The 21578-nt window shown below is 37.1% G+C and overlaps 1 protein-coding gene across 1 annotated transcript; it reads right to left on the reverse strand.

The window, feature by feature from the left end:
* Positions 1-14515: 14515 nt before the first annotated feature.
* Positions 14516-21208, reverse strand: gnrhr4 (gonadotropin releasing hormone receptor 4). The gene is made up of 3 exons (XM_026311423.1): positions 20619-21208; positions 15068-15272; positions 14516-14979 (listed from the first exon to the last, which is right to left on the reverse strand). The coding sequence occupies exons 1-3, from the start codon at positions 21132-21134 to the stop codon at positions 14516-14518; spliced, it is 1185 nt and encodes a 394-aa protein (XP_026167208.1). The 5' UTR covers positions 21135-21208.
* Positions 21209-21578: the final 370 nt, after the last annotated feature.

Here is a 21578-nt window from a genome sequence, read left to right on the forward strand (position 1 = left end):
TGAATGATAGATTTCTTTTATCTGTACGATCAGAATTGACGGAGTAATTTCAGTTTGTTTCGGCCTTATCAGGAAACGATGCGTCAAAACGCGCCGGCGCTTGCGTCGACCCCAGAGGGTTTTAAGCAGCCAGTCGGGTTTAAGCAGCCAATATATATATATAGCTCGGTGGCTCCACACCAGCTAACGGGGCTAGGCTAGCTGGCTTTGACATTAAGCAGCCAGTCAGTCTAATTAGCAATCACAGATAGCCGCTGTTATGCTAATGCTTTGTTTTGATCTGTTGCTATGGTGACCTAAGCCCAGAGTGGGAGGGGGAGTGACACAGCGCTTTACACACGCTGAGTGAATGAGACGCTAACAAAACTTCACCTCACACAACGGAGGACTACAGAAAAACTATAAGACCTATCGAAATAATTCTTTCACTAACAGTGCCAGGGGGCTTCAACGAAGAGACTGATCTGCTTTTTGTGAAGATATTCCAAAAAATGAACGATTGGTGGCGAGTTAGAAACAGCCTTCATTTGCGTTTTCCCCCAAAACCCTACGACGGTTTTAGAATGGGAGTGAATGAGAGATTGAGCAGTCACTCTCTGTCTGTTTGGCCACGTTGCGAAAAAACCGTAGGTCCTATGAAAATAAGAAAAGCATTGCCTGAAAGAGGACAAAAATCTCTACTACTTTTGAGAAAATGGTGTATGAAGAGTCAAAATTGTGGCCGTGACGGCGAGTTAGAGAGAAAAATTTTCCATAAAGTTAACAGCTTCTCCCGCTCTAGCTGTGACGTCACACGCTCTAGCCTGCTAGAGGATTCTGCAATACACACCAATGGAAAAGTTGAAAAATGAGCAAAAACACCCTAAAATATAAACTGCCAGAAATCAAAAAGTATAAAAGATATCAAGAAGCTGACTTAAAGACTAAAAGTTTAAAGGGTCTAGACCGGTTTAAAGTTGAAATGACGTTTCTAGCCCAAAGTATGACGATTTGGGAAGCTCAAATAAAGAGGAAAGTTTCATGGAAGTTGATAGTTTTCTCCATAGAAAACCATTGTAAAAAAAAGGTGAAAAAAGTTGAATAAAAGAAAAAGTATAAAAGATAAAAAGAAGAAAAGTAATAGCAGGAAAGTCCTCTGAAAGATGCACGTTTTGAAGTTTGAACGGAGTTTCTAGCCCAAAGCGTCTGGAAGAAGATAGCGACCGAAGAAAAGGGCGAAATAATAATAATAAAAAAAATAATAAAGAGCGAAGATAACATAAGTGGGAGAGCTCAGCTCTCCCACTAATAATAAAGAGCGAAGATAACATAAGTGGGAGAGCTCAGCTCTCCCACTAATTAAGAAAAAAAACACGATGCTGAACATGGAAAAATTATCAAAACGATATAAAAATACGACAAAAAAATCACAAAACTCCCTGTACAGAACATGTACAGGGAGTTGGGTTGCTGTAGGAGAATTAATGCTTAGGTGTTACATGTGCTTAATAAACAGAAATACCTATGTTTAAACGACAGGGGGCAATGCCGTTGTTGTTTTAAAACAGTGTTTAGTGATGTCTTCAGTGTCCCAGTTTTTTATTGCAGTAAGGGTAAAGTATCCTTTAATCAGTCAGTGTCTCAACATGAAAATAATATCCATTTACCTCAGTCTTTTTCAACTTCCATCCTTAAAATAGCCAAAATATTTTAGGCATAATCTCATGTTCACATGTAGACCGACTAAATGAAAGAGTTAGGTTGCCAATATGAAACAGAGTGTACTTTTCAGTTACGTCCTCACTGTCCCAGTTTCTTTATTGTCCATTGACCTCAGACTAGTTCAACTGTGATTGTTTATCAGTTAGTTCAGATTTCACTACTGGCTGGCAGTTTCATTCAATTTGATAGAAAGAAAGGGGGGTTAAAACTTGTGAATTTTAGGGTCTTTGCATATTTGTGAACTTCAGACTTTAATCTGGGTAGAACTGACATCACACTTTCTATAAGTTTTTTTTTTCATATAAAACCAAAGATGCTAAAAAATAGTTCTGACCTTGGAAATGCTTTGGTAGTGTGAGCGCCAGAGGGCCTTTTCCTGTAAAGTGAAAGTTTGCACATTATCTATATATTATTACACACATCATTTGTGCAAACTTAACCATGTTGTTTTATTTCATTCCTATATGTACCCCACACTGTAAGGGTTAAAATGTGTGTTGTATAATTTTAGGTTATTTGACATGGGTAAAAGATGGTAACATTGTTATAAAAGCAGATAATACTTATGAGAAAACAAGATTTTTCCATTATACCGAAAAGCTTATTGTGTACTTTAGAAAATAATTATTATATTGATTAAAATGTAACCATATGGTTAAATTTCATTGTATGTGTTTATTTTGAGCTAGGATGTAAAAAATTCTGACTCTATGCTGAGCAAGATGATCTAAAGTGAAAGTAACAGCAGTTTCTACCTGTTAACTACATTAGTTATTTTCCTGATTTTGCACATTGATCTGATACAGAGTGAATCACTCTCAGAAGGAACTTTGAACTTGGAACACTTGAACATTTTCTTTTGGTTACAAAGGGCCCATAGGTTAAATGTTTAATTTTATATTGTATGTTGCATTGGTTGCATTGGTTCATTCATATTTTGCAAGTAAGGTCTGCAGTAAGCTACATTTACCTGTGTGCTCTGGTTATCACTATACCTCCTATGACCCTAGACCGTGTTGAGGCAAGGCAAGGCAAGTTTATTTATATAGCACAATTCATACACAGAGTAATTCAAAGTGCTTTACAGAAATAAAAGACAAGTTAAAAATACATAAGAAATAATAATAAAAAGTTAAAAAATAATATTAAAAGAGTGCAGATAAATCACTTTGGATAAAACACTGTCAGTTGTCATATGTTATATGCCACACTAAAAAGAAAGGTTTTTAGCTTGGACTTAAACATTGCCAGAGATGAGGCTTGCCTAACATCATCAGGAAAACTATTCCAGGTTTTAGCTGCATAGAACTGAAACGCTGCTTCTCCCTGTTTAGTCTTGACTCTGGGCACGAGCAGAAGGCCTGTCCCTGATGTTCTCAGAGTTCGAGATGGTTCATATGGCATCAGCATGTCAGAGATGTAATGTGGTGCTGAGCCATGAAGAGACACAAGCAGTGCTGTTTTGAAATCTATTCTCTGAGAGACAGGAAGCCAGTGCAGAGATCTGAGAACAGGAGTAATGTGATTGCACTTCCTGGTTCTAGTCAGGACCCGAGCAGCAGCGTTCTGAATGTACTGTAGCTGCCTTACAGCTCGTTTTGAGAGCCCCGTGAACAGGCCATTACAGTAATCTAACCTGCTAGAGATAAATGCATGGATGAGTCTTTCCAAGTCTGGTTTAGACATGATCCCTTTGATGCTGGCAATGTTTTTGAGATGGTAAAAAGCTGACGATGTTATCGATTTAATGTGGCTGTTAAAATTCAAGTCTGAGTCCATGATTACCCCTAGATTTCTAACTTGATTTTTAAATTTTAGAGAAAGAGACTCGAGGTGACTGCTGACACTTTCTCTTTGTTTCTGAGGCCCAAAGATGATTATTTCAGTCTTGTCACTGTTTATTTGGAGAGAGTTGTTTTGCATCCACAGAGTGATCTGTTCAATACAGCTGCACAGTGAGTTGACTGGTCCATATTCACCAGCTGTGAGTGAAATGTAAATCTGAGTGTCATCTGCATAGTTATGGTAGGACACATTATTGCTGCGTATTAACTGGCCTAAAGGAAACATGTAAAGATTGAACAAAAGGGGTCCCAAGATGGACCCTTGGGGGACCCCACATGTCAACACCATTTGATCTGAGACACAGTTACCAACTTCAACAAAATACTTCCTGTCTTCAAGATAGGATTTAAACCATTTAAGGGCAGTACCAGAGATGCCTATCCAGTCCTCTAGCCTTTGTAACAGGATCACATGGTCCACTGTGTCAAAAGCAGCACTTAGATCCAGCAGTACTAAGACAGAGACTCTACCAGCATCAGTGTTCAGACGAATGTCATTTGTCACCTTGATGAGGGTAGTTTCAGTGCTGTGATGGGGCCTAAAACCTGACTGAAAATCATCAAAGCAGTTGTTTAGCATGAGAAAGTCAGTAAGTTGTTGGTAAACAACTTTTTCAATTATTTTGCCTAAAAACGGCAGATTTGATATGGGCCGGTAGTTGTTCAGTACCATGGCATCAAGACTGCTTTTCTTCAGGAGAGGCTTGATGACAGCAATTTTCAAGGCCCTTGGAAATGTTCCAGACTGTAATGAGTTATTAACTAATTGAGTGAGTTGTGGTAACAAACTGCTTAGTACTGATTTCAGAAATTTAGTGGGTAAAACATCAAGGCAACAGGTGGATGAGCTCAGACTTGAGATGGTCTCTTCAACTGTCATTTACAGGTGTAAAGTGTGTCAGTTTTACCAAGCATCTCCTGGATGGCTGCAGAGTTGGTATCTGCCTTGTGCAATTTATTGTTTGCTTAATACCCCGAATCTTGTCATTAAAAAATAATGCAAATTCATTACATTTTGATGTTGAAAATAGTTCCAGTGGCAATGGAGATAGAGGGTTTGTTAACCTACTCACTGTAGCAAACAGGACACGTGAGTTGTTACTACTGTTGTTGATGATTTCAGAAAAATACTTACCTTGAAGTACTTACCTTGAAGTGGGTTACATTTACATTGTGCTTCTTCTGGTGTTTCGTTTCAGTTCATCATTTCTGTGAACTAAAAGTAGCACAGGTAATGGACCTATAGCATTCACTGTATTCAAACATGCCCTGATGCTGAATGCCTGAGTGAATAATAGTGGTCTAACTGCAAGCCTTTAATATACCTGATTTTTAATAAGGATTTCAGAGATATAACCCTGAGATGACCCTGCCCACACACTTGCCATTATTGTAGTGGTGAATACATCTTTATGGGATTGTTTTTGCTTCTGTTATGCTGAAAGATAAATTATGATAGGTATACATCTGCATCTGGCTGCTTTACATGTTACAACAACACAGCTGCTTAAAGGAATATTGAATTGTAATCATAACACTGTGTGCTCTATGTGGTGTGTTTGTGTGCTTGATCATATTATGGTCTAATAATTCCTTTTTGTTCAGCAGCCTCTGTAAACCCTGATGTTCCTGCAGCTGTGTAATATAGGTCCCTCAACACCCCCTTAAAAAGCTAAATGCCACCTGTGAGGTCATGATTTTGAGGCCTAAAATGTGAGGCTCACAGAGAAAAAGGATTAATATCAAGTGATCTCCTTAAGTGTATTTTTACATCCCAAGACTGATAAAACCTAGGAGCCATCTGAGATTTACTCTTAAGGTATTTATTGTTATGACACTGATAACCCAGGGACTAGTGACTAGTGACACAGCCACCTCAACCAGACACGGCATTTCCACAGTGTGTTTGATCATGGACAAACCCTGCAGAGTTAACACATCTGTTCTAACAAAGAGTAATAGACAGGCTCCCTGCTAGTCACAACCAGCCATACCTTTAAACTATCCCTGTGCTCCTTCCAAATATGACCTGAAAACGTAAGTGATGCTACCTTGATTGTTCTCTTTATATTTCTACTTCTGAAGCTGAAAGACCTCCAAGTAACGCCAACACACATCCTGGAAACCTGCTGGTCAGGCTGCAAACGGATGGCACAAACTTCAGTAAATTCAATCCTGGTGGTTAGATAAGTAACCATGACTGTGCTGATTGTCTCAAACCTATCTCAGTTGATCTCCTTAGGTATCAGTTAGCTCACCTTCCTCCTAAACTGCTGTTCAGACCTCAGACTCAAATTTGAAACATGAACTGATTTCAAAATCCCTTTTTCCATCACTGCAAAATCATTTTATACTGACATTTTTTAGAATTTTCTGATTCATTAACATCAATTCCCTGTTCAAATTTCTGTCTTTTCCCTCCTGTATAATAGTCCAATAAACTTTAAATTACATATATGACTGACATCATTTGTATTTATTTAACACAATAAACTAGTCACTGATTTAGAGAACTCCCACTCAAATTAAAGACTTATGTATGTTCTTTATTTATACATAACTGACTGGTTGATTCACCATTAAAGGATTTGATGCCCCAAAAGTATTTTCATCATTATTTATGATATTAATAATTCATAAACCAGACATTATAATCATTTTATGTTCACTACAAATGTGTAAATTCCACTACTGCAGCAATACCAAAATCCTACCAACATGCAAACATGGTTTGACAAATGATTTTTCTGTGTTTATCTACTAGCAGTTGGATATGCAGGCACAAAGTTGTCATATCCTGCCATATAATGGGATTAAACTTAAAATTAAACTTTTAGACAGCTTTAACCTCTGCAAAATGATTGACAAGATATTATGTAACAGCCCTATTAGATTGTATGCTGGGAAAAAAAGCCCTGTCACTAAAATAGCAAATTGCCAAATCTTCCAGAAAATGTCAATGCACTGATGCATACAGGTTAAAAATGGTAGCTTTTTTAATTTGATAAGTGGCAGCAGGCTTTTCTCTAAACATTGTGTCAGTTCAAATCACACACAGCTTAAATGATGAGCTGTTATTTTCAAATCTATGCATCTAGGCACAAATGGAATATTACCTAAATGAACTGAAGCTATTATCTTTAAAATGTGCACTCATGCAACTTTTCATGCTTTTTGTACAACTGTGTGTGTGATTTGAACCATTTTCATTAGGAAATGGACATGTGAACAGTGTGGTTGTTTGGACTTCTTCATGAGTGGATTATAAGGATTGGTTGATTGATAATGATTGTTTGCTACTCTGCATTACAATGTCAGTGGGACTCATTTCCATAAAAATGAAGCTTCACCAAGAAAGAGTTACTTATATTTGAGTCTGGCACCTTTTGATTAACATTGTGCCTAATACAATATCTTTAAATGTTTCTTCAATTATTTAATTATACACTTTAAAAGGCACTTTGATTTCACGTTTTAGAATCCCCAAGCATGGCAACAAAGGCTTCTTCTTGAGTACAATGTTGCTTATTGTCAAAAAAATATTTGGTCTCAATAAAATTAAACAGTTTCCAAAGAAATTGCAGAATTTGGTTTGATTCTAAAGATGAAGAATATAATTAAATTCTCTCTCCTTTTCAAAAAAATAAATATTATCTGCTTCAACAAACAGTTGTCAAGTAAATATTAGCACTAACTAAGTCTACATATAAAACATATAAATCAATTTGTTTGCTTTTGGCAGGAGAAAATGTACATGTATAATCCAACAAAGATACTCACTTGACTGTTGTGATGTAGCCAAAGTTGAGTTTTGCACCAACCTGCTGATTTATTAATATTCCCATATATAACCTTTTTATTTGAAAGTGATGTATGTAAGAGAATGTAAGAGGAGAAAGACTACCACAATGTCATACTCAAGAAAAGGTACTCTCATTTCTTCACCTCAATATTGGTCAAAGTGACATTTAATTGTTTCACTATAGTCTCAATTTCCTCTAAAGAGCTAACCTTCATTTCTTCATAAGAAAGCTTTCTCTAGAGAGAAAGGTACATTATATTATAAAAACTCAATTTTATGTGAAAGTAGAATGACTGATTTTATAGTAGATTGCATTAAAAAGTTAATGGAAAGGCTTGAAAAAACTAAATACAAAAATCACTTGTAGTTGTAGTTACTTTCCTAATGCCTAAATGCCTAATTATACAGTATGTTTTTTTTTCTTTTCAGGACTTTATAAAAGAGTTTACTGTATGAGGGCCTTTCAACACCTTTAATTGCCTACTTCATGACACTTTCTAATTATAACTAAATACAATATGCTGTGTATTTATTTCTGAGGCCAGTTCAACAGGTGTTGATTAATGTGGAGGGCCAACAGCAAGAACAGATTTATAAAAATCCAATACATATACACACACACAATGCTGAATTCACAGGCCATGCAGACTCAAAAGCCAAAAAAGGATGTTGATCCATTTTAAAAGTGTTAAAAGTGATCATCTAGGGGCTACAACCTCAAAGACTGGTCCTCCCTCAACCATACAGCAGATGGGAGGTCTTTTTTAAAGGACCTGAGGTCGCAAATGAGCGTAGGAGCTCAGAAATATAAACAGGAGCCAGTACATTCAAAGCCTTACAAATAAGCAGAAGAACCTTGAAGTCGATCTAAAACAAAAAAAAAAGAGAAGGGTACATACTGGGCTGATATGATCTGTAGCCTTCTGAAAGCCTAAGAGCAGTTTCTGTATACATTTTTGTACAAAGTATAAGTCTTTGAATTTTTGAGACAAAGTGGATCCAGGTCTTAGAACTGTGTGTGTTTCTCATACTAAGGCATTCACCGATGCCATTGTATGTGTTGTCAAGCATTTTTATGAAAAAATAGACATTCTTAACACATTCATACCCACTACGTGTACTCCATTAGTGGTTTTCAACATTGTGCTTTCTACCAGATAAGCAGTAAAAGAAAATACCAAGGGGGCATATTGATCTAGTCAGCACACACCTGTTTTTGTTCTTGCTGTTTGTATATATTGTTTTTAACTTTCATAACTGTTGTGCATCATGGTATTTTTTTTAAATGGGATCTATAAATGTTAGTGTAGAGGTGTATTTTAAATTTTTTTTTTAATATCATTTTCTATCAGGTATCTCTTCACCTGAAAGATCCCACCCAAAATGGTAAATTACATATTGCAAGGACTGCAGGGACTAGTTCTGCCATGTAGTCCCCCATAATGTAAATCTTGTTTTACTGGTGCTGAGGGCAAATGGCTTTCTGGGTCTTTAGTGACTCTTCACCATATGTTTCCAAAGTCCTTTTTTTGTTCTTTTCTTAAATTAAACATGCCATATAAGAAAAATCTCCAGCATGTGAGCTATCAGTCTTGATACCATCACATTTTTCAAAACTAGGGGAAACCAGCTCAGCAATATGAAATGTGTCTCCAAGGCAGCAAGGCAATCAAAACAAAAAAATAATGAGAATGACATTTTCTTGACTGGTCTAACTCAATAAATGGAAGTTGTATATAAAGGTCAACCAATAACTTCTGAATAAATACTTTATTTATGTAAATACACTTTTGAGTACCTGCAAACAAACACAATGAAAACCAATAAGAATGATGGCGTTGAGGGATGTTTTCATTATTTTTTCTTTTGTGAGAATGTGAATGTAAATGAGAATGAGCATCTTCTTATTAAAATGAAACAAACATCAAAGATTCTGTTGTAGTGATTGTGCTGTGGCAAAACAATTAACACATTCAAAAACATAATTTGAACTAGATTTGCAATCAAGTAGTAACGGAGTCCAAGCATCATGGTGCAATTCAGACTCATAGCTCCATTGACTGTACGGCACTGATCATCATGACTTAACGTGTTGTCCCATTTGTATCTGCAGCTGCACTGATTTTGGCTCCACAAAATGTGACACATAGTTATAACAACTTGCTTTGACGAAGAGAAGACAGTCTCAGAAGGATATTGTTGCGGCACAGAAGCACACTGAGGACTATGTACAGTATACTATGGCTTCTGAAGGAGGTTTCATGAGGTTGTTATCCACTACCCATAATAATTTAATTATGGGAATAAACTATTAGTATTTGCTTTATACCACTGTGCATGCTAATTTGGACCCTAGTTCTATACAATAATAAAGCATTTGAATAATAATAATAACAACAACAATAGATCAAGCAAAAACAATCAGGTTCCAACAGCAGTGGTTCTTGGACACCTAACAAGGGGCTCTCCAGCCAATAATTATGAAGATATAATTAGCATCAGGAAACACATATTGCTATGCAGCTGTGCATTTAAATCCAATCACAGACCTGAAATGATCTGTGTGTGTATGCAGCTCTACATGGAAATCATGCACTAAAAAAATCCCCTTCTCATACACAGACTGGAGACATGACAACAGGCACAAAAGAGCTGGCAAAAAACTGCCATGTGAAACTTAATAATAGCACTGGGTTTGTAAAGAAGGTCAGTGGACGGTGCACAAGATGTACTCTAAGCATCTTCACATACTGTCTCATATCCAGATATCGTCGTCTGTGCATCCCACTGACACAACTTGCAGTCTTTGCCTTACAAATAACTGATGGACACAGTCTTAAATGTTTCCTTCTCTTATATTTTATCTTTAGGGAGAGTATGAATTAAAGTAAGCCAAACAAGCCAAACAAAAGAATGAACTAAGAACTAAATAAATAAACTGAAATACCATACACTTTAACAGAGTTTTAAGTTATTAAAATGGAACAACGCTTTTAAAAATAAGGCAGAGCTAGGAGGAGTCGGACCCATTACACAGAGCGCGAAGTCTCTTTTTAAATTGTCACAGTAATTGGGGAATTCCAGGAGTTATATTAATATCTAAACCAGGAACAATCATGGAAACATATTTTTCTAGAAATGAGATATTCTTTCCTCATAATCTAAAACTGCAACATCCATCGTTATCCATTTGTGACAACAGTGGCACAGCTGGATCAGCCGTGATTCAGCCTCAACAGGTATATGGTTGGTTTAATGGCTATAAATTGGCCATATATGCACTTAACTCATAGTTTGCGCCCTGGTACAGCAGTGTTTTTTTTTTTTTTCCCTTTCTCCATTAAAAAAGGTTTCACAAACATCCCTTGAGACACATCACTTTTAAAAAAAGGCTTTCTGTGTTTATCCTTGATGTATTGGCAATCAGTTTGTAAAATAATTATTTAATAATCTGCTAATAATAATCTGTTTGTGGAAATTCTGATAAATAAGTAACATGATTATTTCTGAAGAAAGGACAATTTTCCTTTCTTCAGAAATATAGCTAAGTGACATTTACTTTTGAGTGGCTCATGCATTTCCCTGTCAGTCACTCTGTCAATGGCAGTAACAGATTCAGAGTAATGAACGGGCTGACAGCATGAGTGAGGTGGAGTATGACGTCAGCCTGGAAGTGAATTTACTTTGCTACTCAAGATTTCTTTTAGTCTTCGATTGCACATTTTATAGTTTTGACTGGATTGGTGAAGAGTCATTGATATTACAGTTAATTAAGGTACACTTGTAATTGATTCATTGTCTGAGGTATTGCTCAAACAATAATTGCAGAACAGGCTGGAATGTATCTAACTGACAGTACTGAGTTGGCTGTGGCTCACCTCCTTTAAAATGTTCCACATTACATCAAAAAGCGTATTGCTAACATTATTCAGTGGCTGTTCAAACGTGCTGATTGTTTATTTTCACAGTTTTCACAAATTACATACTGTAAAGACTGATGTGGACTTGCTAGCCTGACATGACACATCAAACACGGTTAGTGTACATTTCAGTATAGAAGTCTAATCATATTCTCCACACTCAAAATCAAACCAAAACATTCAACACATGATGAGTGAGTATTCATCAATTCTTAATAACATTTTTAAAACACTATAAAGAATCTATTAAAAATAAATGTATTACATTATTTATTAAAACATACTAAAGGGGCATCTTTAAATATGCAATATTACACCAGGTAACTCACTTTATTAAACTTTGGTTACATACAATATTAACGCTTCTGCAATGTTGCTGCAGGAAGTTATATAGTGAAAGCTGTGTCCATTTGTTTTCCAAATACTCGGCTCGTAATTTGAATTGCTGATATTAGATGGAACAGGCAACCTTTGATGGTTTTAGTATTGATGCATGTCAGTGGTAGGCTATAGGAGTTCAAGTTTTTCCTCAGAGCTTTAGAACTGTTCAGCTCATTTGAACTTGAGTATTTTCTACAGCTTTGTAGTGTTTGTTTTATGTTTGCTGGCGCCTCGGTTTTCATCAGTTCAAGGACTGACAATAAAAGCGCTGTATTCTCATAAACTCTCAAGCTTCAACAGAGAGTCCAGTGTGTGACAGTTTCAGAAAACCTACATGCAATATGTAATTCATAAGAAGAACTAACTGAAAACTTAACTTTAAAGTGAAAACAATTTACTTTAAACAGTCGAATCCTCTCAGCACTTTTGACAATGATTGAAAGGATTGAAAATAAATACAGGAAGTCTGTCCTGCATCATCAGCAAAAAACAAGAATAACATTAACAAATAATTGACTTTATATGAAATCATGTGTGCCCCAATTATCGGCACCCTTGATCTTAATACTTCGTACAACCCCCTTTTGCCAACAAGACAGCACTTAATCTCCTCTAACACTGGAGAAGAGAGAGAGGGATCTTTAACCATTCCTCTTTGCACAATCTTTCCAGATCATCCAAGGTCCGGGGTCCTCTCTTATGCACTCTCCTTTTCAGTTCACCCCATAGGTTTTCAATCGGTTTGAGGTCTGGGGACTGAGTTGGCCGTTGGAGGAGCTTGATTTCATGTCTGCTGAACCACTTTTTAGTAGATGGTGCCACATATTTTGGGTCACTATCCTGCTGAAAGACCCAATAACGACCAGTTTTACCACATCTTAATCAGGGGTGCCAATAATTGTGGAGGGCACTGTACATGTTGCTGTTGATGGACTAAATTGTTTAAATACTCAGATTCAAAGGAAATGAATGATTGAACATGTGGATGTTGATTTGAGATTGAGATTAAAGTTAATAAACTACAAGGTTGAATAAATGATTTATAATTCTCATTTGTTTTTAGTTTTTTTGGTCTGTGCAAGAACTCAACAAATAAAAGCCAAATACTAATATGACTTTTGATATAAAGTCACTCTCTCACTACTCATCATGAGTAGTGAAACGTTTTGAAACTAAAAACTAGAAGTCCAGTTGCCATCGCTCTAGACTCCTATGTTATGGCAAAAATGGCTGGCTTGTTCTGCTCTATTTTATTTTTGGTGCTGTTCTCACCTGCTAGAAATTTAAATTGGCAATAATAAATTCTATCACAATTGAAGTAAACTGGAACATTCTGCCTTCTACCTGGTTTACCCAGATAGCCAGACATTAATTCTAGGATTCAGTGAAAATATGATGACTTTCAGAAAGACTTTTGAATTTCTGAAGCAATGTGCCTGTGACAGGCAGAGTATCTTCTGTTAGGTTTTTGTTTAATAGAGTCACTCATGAATAAGCCACCCTTGAAGTAGATGGGCCTAGATTAATGACTTATCCATTAGCTTCAGCATAGTCAGGCTGAGAATATGTATATATACCTCAGCATGTACCTGTCATCCAGATCATGTCAGTTTTTACAGCAAGACTGACACTTTTAATTTGTCTCTCAACAAAAAGACACTAATTACTTTCAATAAAGTATGAATTTTTATTCAGTACACTGCAGAAATGATACATCAAAAAACAAGAAAAGGCTATTGGTAACTAGTGGGTGGGGGCTGCAACAGTGTCTCAGATAAGCAAATTCATGTTAACTTTACCAAACGACAGAGTTTTAAAGCATTATTTCTAATTCACAGAAGGCAACACAATTAACAACATAATAAACACTACATATAGCACTATAATACACTATAATATAAAATATACCAAACAAAATGATGACTTACTGATATTTTTGATTTTAGAGCTTTGCCTTTTGTGCAATACCATAAATACAGAATTGGTCTTTCACAAATTAAACAATCAACAACGCATCAACAATGTGCTGTGCAGGTACATTTAATTCATTACTATATGTTATAACATTTATTGAAAAGGCTGGTATGATCAGTAATAAATAATAATAAATAAATGCTTCTGATATACTGTAACAATCATTTCACAATTTCAACAATCATAAACACTGATTAGCAGCAAGACCTTTTGGCAAAACTCCAGATATAATAAAATCATTTAAAAAGGTTACACAGAATATTCAAACTAATCCCAGTGAAACCTTCATTTTGGAGGAACCTGATAGTTGAATTTTAACAGTGCATGCAACAGCTGCAACATCCAGATTTTGATCGTGGGTAGGGAATCAGGTGTGCGTGTGTGTGTGGATGCCCTTGTCACTGAGTTCTTTTTTTAAGCCCACTTTTATCAAGAGTGGTGCTGGAACATGTGGATGTTAGACCCTTTCAGTATGTCACCTTATTCAGATCAACATTTAAAAATACCCACACTGGTCTTTAAGCTTTGCTCAGGAGCTAAGAGACATTCTGTGTGATGTACAGCATCATCGTCAGCCAATTATGATGATTATGTACAGTAAATGATGCCAAAATGCAATGACATGCATTACAGTACTTTGCACCATGTTGTCAAAATCACTGACATCTAAAATATTCTGCGTGACAGATCATATATGGATGCACAGACCAAAGCTTAGGTAATACTGCACTGATTACATCAATCACACAGAAACGAATAAATTTGTCTGAGAATAGCACACAGAATCTTTGTGGAGCTTCAGAATTTCAAAGCAAAACTTGTCATGTCTAGTGAAGGACTAAGCTCAGATCTGATTAACATCAGAGCTCCTTTTATTGAAATTCCTTAAGTTGTTATATCCTGCTTACTTGGATGTCTGGCCTCAAGCCATGTTTTGTCCTGTCATTTCCCTCTTCTTTATCTGCATTGTACCTTCTGTGGCTGCCTGTAACGTGCCTTTGAGTTGACAGGCAACTCAAGCGATTAAGGCAAGTGATGTTTTCTAACTCAGTCTGTGTTACTGAATTTCGACAGCATCTTTTTAGACCCTGGTGAAGGTGAATCGTAAACAGACCATAAGTGATGGGGTCTAGACAAGCATTGAAGAGGCCAAAAATAAACAGCATGTGAGTAAGGGAATGGGAGACTGTCTCCTCCATTTTTTCAGGAAACAACCAATACCACAGGCCTAGGAGGTAGTACGGGGTCCAGCAGATGATGAATGACGTCACAATAACAATGCTCATCTTAAGAGTTCTCATCCGAGCTTTAGGGATATTGCTGTGGGAGCGGCGGAGGTGAACATCTCTAGACAGCACTAGAAAAGAAGAAAACATAACCTTTGTCATGCTCAACTTCTTATGTATCAGAGTGTATTTAGACCATTGAGAAAACTTAATACTTACGGTTACCCCGGGCCATGCGGCTCGATATCTCAACAAGGATGCGTGTGTAACAGAAGATCATGATGACCAAAGGCAGCAGGAAGAGACACACGAAGGTGAACATGTTATAGAGGGTCTCTTGCCAGTGTTCAACAAAACTGCCATACGTGGTGCACTGGGTGAAGTTCTCCGGAACAGTGATGGTCACATTGTGAAATAAAAACATCTGTTTAAAAAGACAAGAATGGTTTTGCTTAGAGTGAATGAGAAGAAATGGACTCTCAGAGGATCTTAATTAAAGGACTATAATATAAATGTCTAGAGTCTTAATGAATCATGAAAACACTTTTTTGTCTACTTTTTCAGTATAAAGCATTTTTTCTTCACATTTTCTCATCTGCTGTTCCAAGTGCATTTTGTAATTTTTCATAATGCAACTTAGTCCATAAGTTTACATTATGGTACTTGCCCATATGTCAAAAAGACAAATGTTGCAAAATTCAATATGCAATATGTAGCTGCATAGCTCAGGCAGTACATCCCTCAGGGCAACACACACACAGCATGACGGTTACAGATGACAGTCATCAGGTAAGTCAGCACAGGGCAAAGGAAGGGCAGGGAGAAGGCTACCGGCCAGTTTATATCCAGGCAAGTGAGGAAACAGGTAGGCATGATTAGAGTTCAGAGCAAAAGCAGGTCAGCAATAGGTAAGCAGGATAGCCAGGTTGCAGGGAACAGATGTGAAGGTAGTGAGTCAGAGTTTAGTCAACAATCTAGCAAAGAGAGAAAAGCAAAGGCTTTACTGGCTGATTACATAGAGTAAATCCCACTTCCACAAAATGCATCCACATTTCCCTCACTCGTCTTTTCCTTGTGTAGTGGAAAAATAACCTGGGCGTCAGGTCACCACATTTTTAATTGCGTAGAGGTAGCAGTCTGGGTGTTCTAGGGGTTTCTATACATGCTGGGTGTGGCAAGCAATTATTTCTTTCAATATAGGGTTGCTGTACTATAGAGCCTGTGGATAGTACAGGGCAAGATGAGAATACACCATTATTTTTGGAAGTTACCTGACAATGGTGTGATAAAATTAAATTGTGTATATGATGCACTTTATAAAGAGCAAACTCCCCCATAACTGTGCCCTTCAATTGAATATAGTATATCTGCAGCCTTAAAAAAAAAATGCATTCGCTGCTAGACTCAGATCATGTCAGATGTCAGATTATGGTAATAGGTTGTCTTGGCTGTTGCTCATATGATGTTGCTCACAAGTGCCTTTAAACCTCCTAAATGTCGGATAGATGTGTAGAGGGAGTGAACATCTATGGTTAAAGGACCGTATCGTCATTAAAATATACATTTCAAACTAAAGTTCAAATTTAGAACATTTTAGTCTAACTAAAACCAGAAGATTCACATCATTAATGTATAATTTGATTTCTTTACAAAGGAGACGCCAAATCAAAAAGTTACTTTAATATCTTTTTCTAGATTTCATTATCAAATAAATGTTTACTGCTATGGTATCTACTGCCTTTTCCATCGCGTCCAAAGTTTTCATTTTTGTCAAGCTTTTCTTTCTTGATAATTTGTCAAGAATTATCCTTAAACTATTTGTGTTTATGAAGTTTTTCAAAATCCCACTCAATGAGTCTGGCTCAAGGTAACGAAGGGATTTGATTTGTAGTTATAGCAAAATTTGACTTCTTTTTAAAAGGTATTTCCTCCCTTATTAGGCACCATATTTCACTTGAGACATAATATATATTTCCTAGGGCCTGAATTCACTTAAGTAAGAGAGTGGAGTGGCATAAAACATATTTCTCAGACTTACATACAAATTTAAAGGCATCAACTTTAAGAATCAGGAAAGTCTGAAGGAGAAAGGAGCCTTAGTAAGAAAAGGAAGGTGGGCTTTAGATAAAGTGAGTGATGAAATTTTTATGACTTATTGTTCTTGTCCTGGTTGCTTTTATTGTCTCTCTCCCTCTTTTTCTCCCTCTGTTCAATCCCCTGGTTACCCTGTACAGCATTTTGTTGGATCATGGTGAGAGCCTATGTTTCCTCTCTCCAAAAAAGAAACTGCTGCAGCAGGAGTTAGAGTCACTGGGATATGTAATTTCTGTCTCTGCCCTGAAAGTCAGATTGACAGCTGTGGCTTCTCTTTGGGAAAGAATTCATTATTTGAGAGCCACTGAGTATTTATTTGCCACTTATGTATAAACTCCAGATATACTGTATTTTTCACTCAACACCAAAAGCCAACACCTGGGTACATAAAAAACTATATTTACCTTAAGGGAAAGAGAATCCAACGAGACATCTTAGCTCAGAAAACAGTGAGCTGAACAAGAGCAGAGCCACTTTAAACAAAGAACAGTGTATCTGTAAATATAGATAAATCCACTGAATGGGCAAGACACCCCTGCTTTTCCTCCATCATATTTATGGATCTTTGAATGAACACCACAATCTTCTGTTGAATTAATTGCAATTCTTGCAAACAAATGGAGCCATCCCCGAAGGAAAAACCTAGTCCTGGGTTTCCTCTAAATACATGCATTAACATAAATGGGAAAAATACACTGAATCTAAATAAGGCAATTGTTTCATTTTTGCATCATGTATATTGCTAATTTATGACAGTTATAGCCACTTCTAAATGTCAGAGCCATTTTATTTAATGAATATACATAATCTAACATAAACTCAGGGCAGATTCCAATGTGTAAATCTCAAGGGATAGTCAAACCTCACAGCTAAACCATGAGTTGAATTTTGAGAGCACCCAGCATCTTAGCTGATAAAACAGAAATAGCAGCAGTGTTGCTCCTGGGCTGTTTCTTTTCAGACCTTTAGCACAGAATGTCTGTGCCACTCAAATATCACAGTGAAGCTGGACTGCAGATGCTCAACTGAATAAAAGCTGAGCCACTTTAGATTGGGAACAGTGCATATGCCCAGGGAAGCACGCATAAATGCACTTTATAAGTAAGACATTACCATCGCATTTATCACTATAGCCTATGGATCTGTGAATGAAAATAAATTGCTGTATGTTCAAACTCACGGAAAGTTTTCACTTATATTTAAATATAAACTGCATTAGTTTAGTGTGATGGCTGATTAATTAAAAGACTGTACTAGGATGGATGGCATGACAGTTCTTCGGAAGTTAAACCACCTGGTGGCTGGTTGCAGTACAGGTCATAAACCTTCTCCCTTCCATGTTAACTGATAAAAGATGAGCAAAACTGAATATAAATCAAGTAAAATTTTCTGGTTTTGTCATATTTATTAGATGTCATCATGCTGATTTGTGCACAAGTAGTCATTTTTCTAATTTCTGCTTCAATAAGTTAATACAACATAAAACAGTTGTATTTCAGATAACTTATAGGGAAAAGTGAGAAAAGGAGATAACTGAGTTTAGGATTAGAGTCACTGCCATGTCTTTTAGGTTAAAAAGCATAACTATAACTTCTGAAGGAGGCCCTTCTGATTGAAACAAAAAGACTCTATACCATTCAAATTAACGTATTAAGTGAAGTGTCTCTACCTGTTTCTCCCAAGCAATCTGAACAGGGTTAACATTACAGGAGACAGCAGGGAATAAAATATTCCCTGTACACCTGTAATTCTGCATTGTCATTTAACTCACTGCTTTGGGAGGCAGTTCAACATGGACATTCAGCAGGACATGGGCAAAGGAAACCACAAATCCTCTCAGAATTGGTACATAGAGTTGGAGGAGCAGAAAATATACAGCATGAGGTAAAGCTGTGTCAAAAACTATGGGACTGTGTGACGTTATTACCATGTTTCAATCTATCAAATTAGAAAAAGAATATTTCTGCTTTACTCCATTTTCACACAAAAGGCCAATTTCACATTGAGCTGATTAAAAAAGGAGGGCAAGCAAGATAAGCCACCCCTTGAAAAGGAAAAACAAACAGGAGTATTGTATGTCAATAATTGAATCGCTTTTTCAAGAGCTTAGCTTTATTAAAGGTGTAAATTGAGATTTGATCCTTGAGCTTCCACAGATGAGACTATTAGATAGTCCAATATTTAGTCCAGGGCTGCAGCAGCATCAGTATTACACCTAGTGATAGGAGAGCTGCTTAAATGTCAGCCATATAACCCTGAGACTGATTTCATACATGTTGGTATTTTACACATTTCTGTGAATTTCAGAAACATCCATTAGACTGACGTTCATCCAGACGTATCTCTAGCCATGCTAGAGGGAGGTCTAAATCAAATCGCATAACATGAGCTGGACAGAAATAAAATCTGGACATTATGTGTTACTTTACACAGTGACCCTGAAAGCCAGTACATGCCTAACACTATTTACTGTTGATGGCTGGTTGCAAAGCTGTGGAAAATGTGGAAATGTGATACCTACAATGTATAAATGGTCTTAATTGGTAATTTAAAGTAAAAGGGTTTTTTGGAGGGGTTTATCAAGCTGGTCTGACATAATGTTGCAAATACAAAAACCCTTGACTCTACAAAATGCCTGAACCTTTCACATTCCAATCAGTAGAATGGTTTACAAATGCACTGAGTAAAAACCATACATTGATTTCTTAGTGTGCATCATCACATAGGAGCAATGAGGCAGGTGACATTTCATAATGTCTTGTACATTCAAGCTCAGTGCAACCCCTATGATTGACTTAACTGCTAAGAGTAAGATGAGAATATTAATACCAATAGCATATCTTTATATTAAATATGAGACCAGAGTCAGAAACAGCTCTCCTGGCTCTGTCCAATGATTAAATACAAATTTGTGGCAAATTTAGTTAACTTTGAACAGATCCAGGCTGTTTTAAAGTCTTTGTGCTAAGCTAAGCTATCAGTCACCCAGAAAACGATCCTGGTCATATCAGATGAGCTCAGTTTAGGGAAACAACATGGTTTGGGTTTAAATAAAGAATCAATGAACACTCACTACTGGTTTGTGTCTTATGTCACGTATATACCTCAGCTCGTCAATGTTTAGAAGCCCTGACTGTTGCTCCTGTCATAATTACAGATAGAAAAACAGTCATTAAATGATTTGATAGCATTCAAAGTGACTGATCAATCTATGGACTGTTATCAGTATTAACATATTTCATCACCTTCTGCTTGTATATGCAAATTGCATCCACACTATTGATTAGAGGAAAAAAAACTTCCAATCAGTTGTTAATAACACAACTTAAATGAATTAAACCTGGCAGTTAAAGGCAAAGTGCAGATACAGTGAGCCAGCTAAATTTTTCATGTGTTTTTGATTTTCCTGATTACCTGAATGTTTTTCCAATGTCATTCCCTCTTGCCAGAAATGTTGAATAACCCTTATCTCTATTTCAGTAACACTCAACCTGCAACTTCCACCCTTCTCAAACAGTAAAGTGCATTAACAATGTTTTAGTTGCTTTCTTAAGTTTCATTAAGAGGTCAGTAGCACAGTAGCAGCTTTCCTGTAATAAAAAAAAAAAAACCTCATGAGTTGTGTATAAATTGGTATTTGTGTAGCAGAACAAAGTCTACACGTGTCTTGTCTTACCTGAGGGAGTGAGAGGATCACACTCATAGTCCACGCTACCGTCAACATGATTTTGCTTTTCCTTTTGGCTTCACTGATGCCCAGAGGATTAAGGATAGCAGACTGTCTGTCCAAACTGATGACCACAGTCACAAAAGCGCAGGAGTACATCGCCACCAGCTTCATGAACATCAGCAGCCTGCAGGCGACGTCTCCGGCCTGCCACTGCACCGTGATGTTCCACACTGCGTCCACGGGCATCACGATGAAAGTCACCAGCAGATCCGCCACGGTCAGGTTCATTATAAGGATCCTGACGTGTGACTTGCGCTTGCCGCCGTTGCTGGCAGCCCACAGCACAACCAAGTTGCAGACGGCTGACACTGCGCACAGAGCGAAGGTGATGATCACTCTGACTTTGGCCGCGGTGGAGAAAGTGGGCAGCTGAAGTGTGTCTCCATCAGCGCTCTTATTGCACTGTGGGGTCTGCCCCTGGCAGCTGCCGTTCACTGTTGGATCCGTCAGCTGGTGGAACATAATGAACACCGGAGTCTGACACCTGAGTCTGACTGGAGGGGAAGGTTTAACAATCCAGGCACCTCTTAGACCCCTGTCTGCGTCTGCGGCTCGATCGTCTGTGAAAACTGAGAAAAGAACAAAATTAGGCTTTTTCTTCCTTTCTATAAGCTCGACTGAATTTATCTTTCAGATGCTGTGTGTTGTAATTAGCTCTCTGTAGGAATTTCTGGTTCATGTAGTTTTAATTAACAGTCCAATAAAGGACCAGGCACCACTGCATAAAGCTTTTAACCGTATAATCCACAAACACGCAAAACGGCTCAAACTTAGAATTATTAATTGAATAAAACGGGGAAAGGCCGAATACATGCCCAAAACACTAAACACCACAAGTGGAGAAAGAAAATGCCAGAAATAAAATAAAAAATAAAAAAAACATGGAGTATCCAGATTTGCTGAACT

The sequence above is a fragment of the Mastacembelus armatus genome, chromosome 6 (genome assembly GCF_900324485.2).
Source record: "Mastacembelus armatus chromosome 6, fMasArm1.2, whole genome shotgun sequence".
Lineage (NCBI taxonomy): Eukaryota > Metazoa > Chordata > Actinopteri > Synbranchiformes > Mastacembelidae > Mastacembelus > Mastacembelus armatus.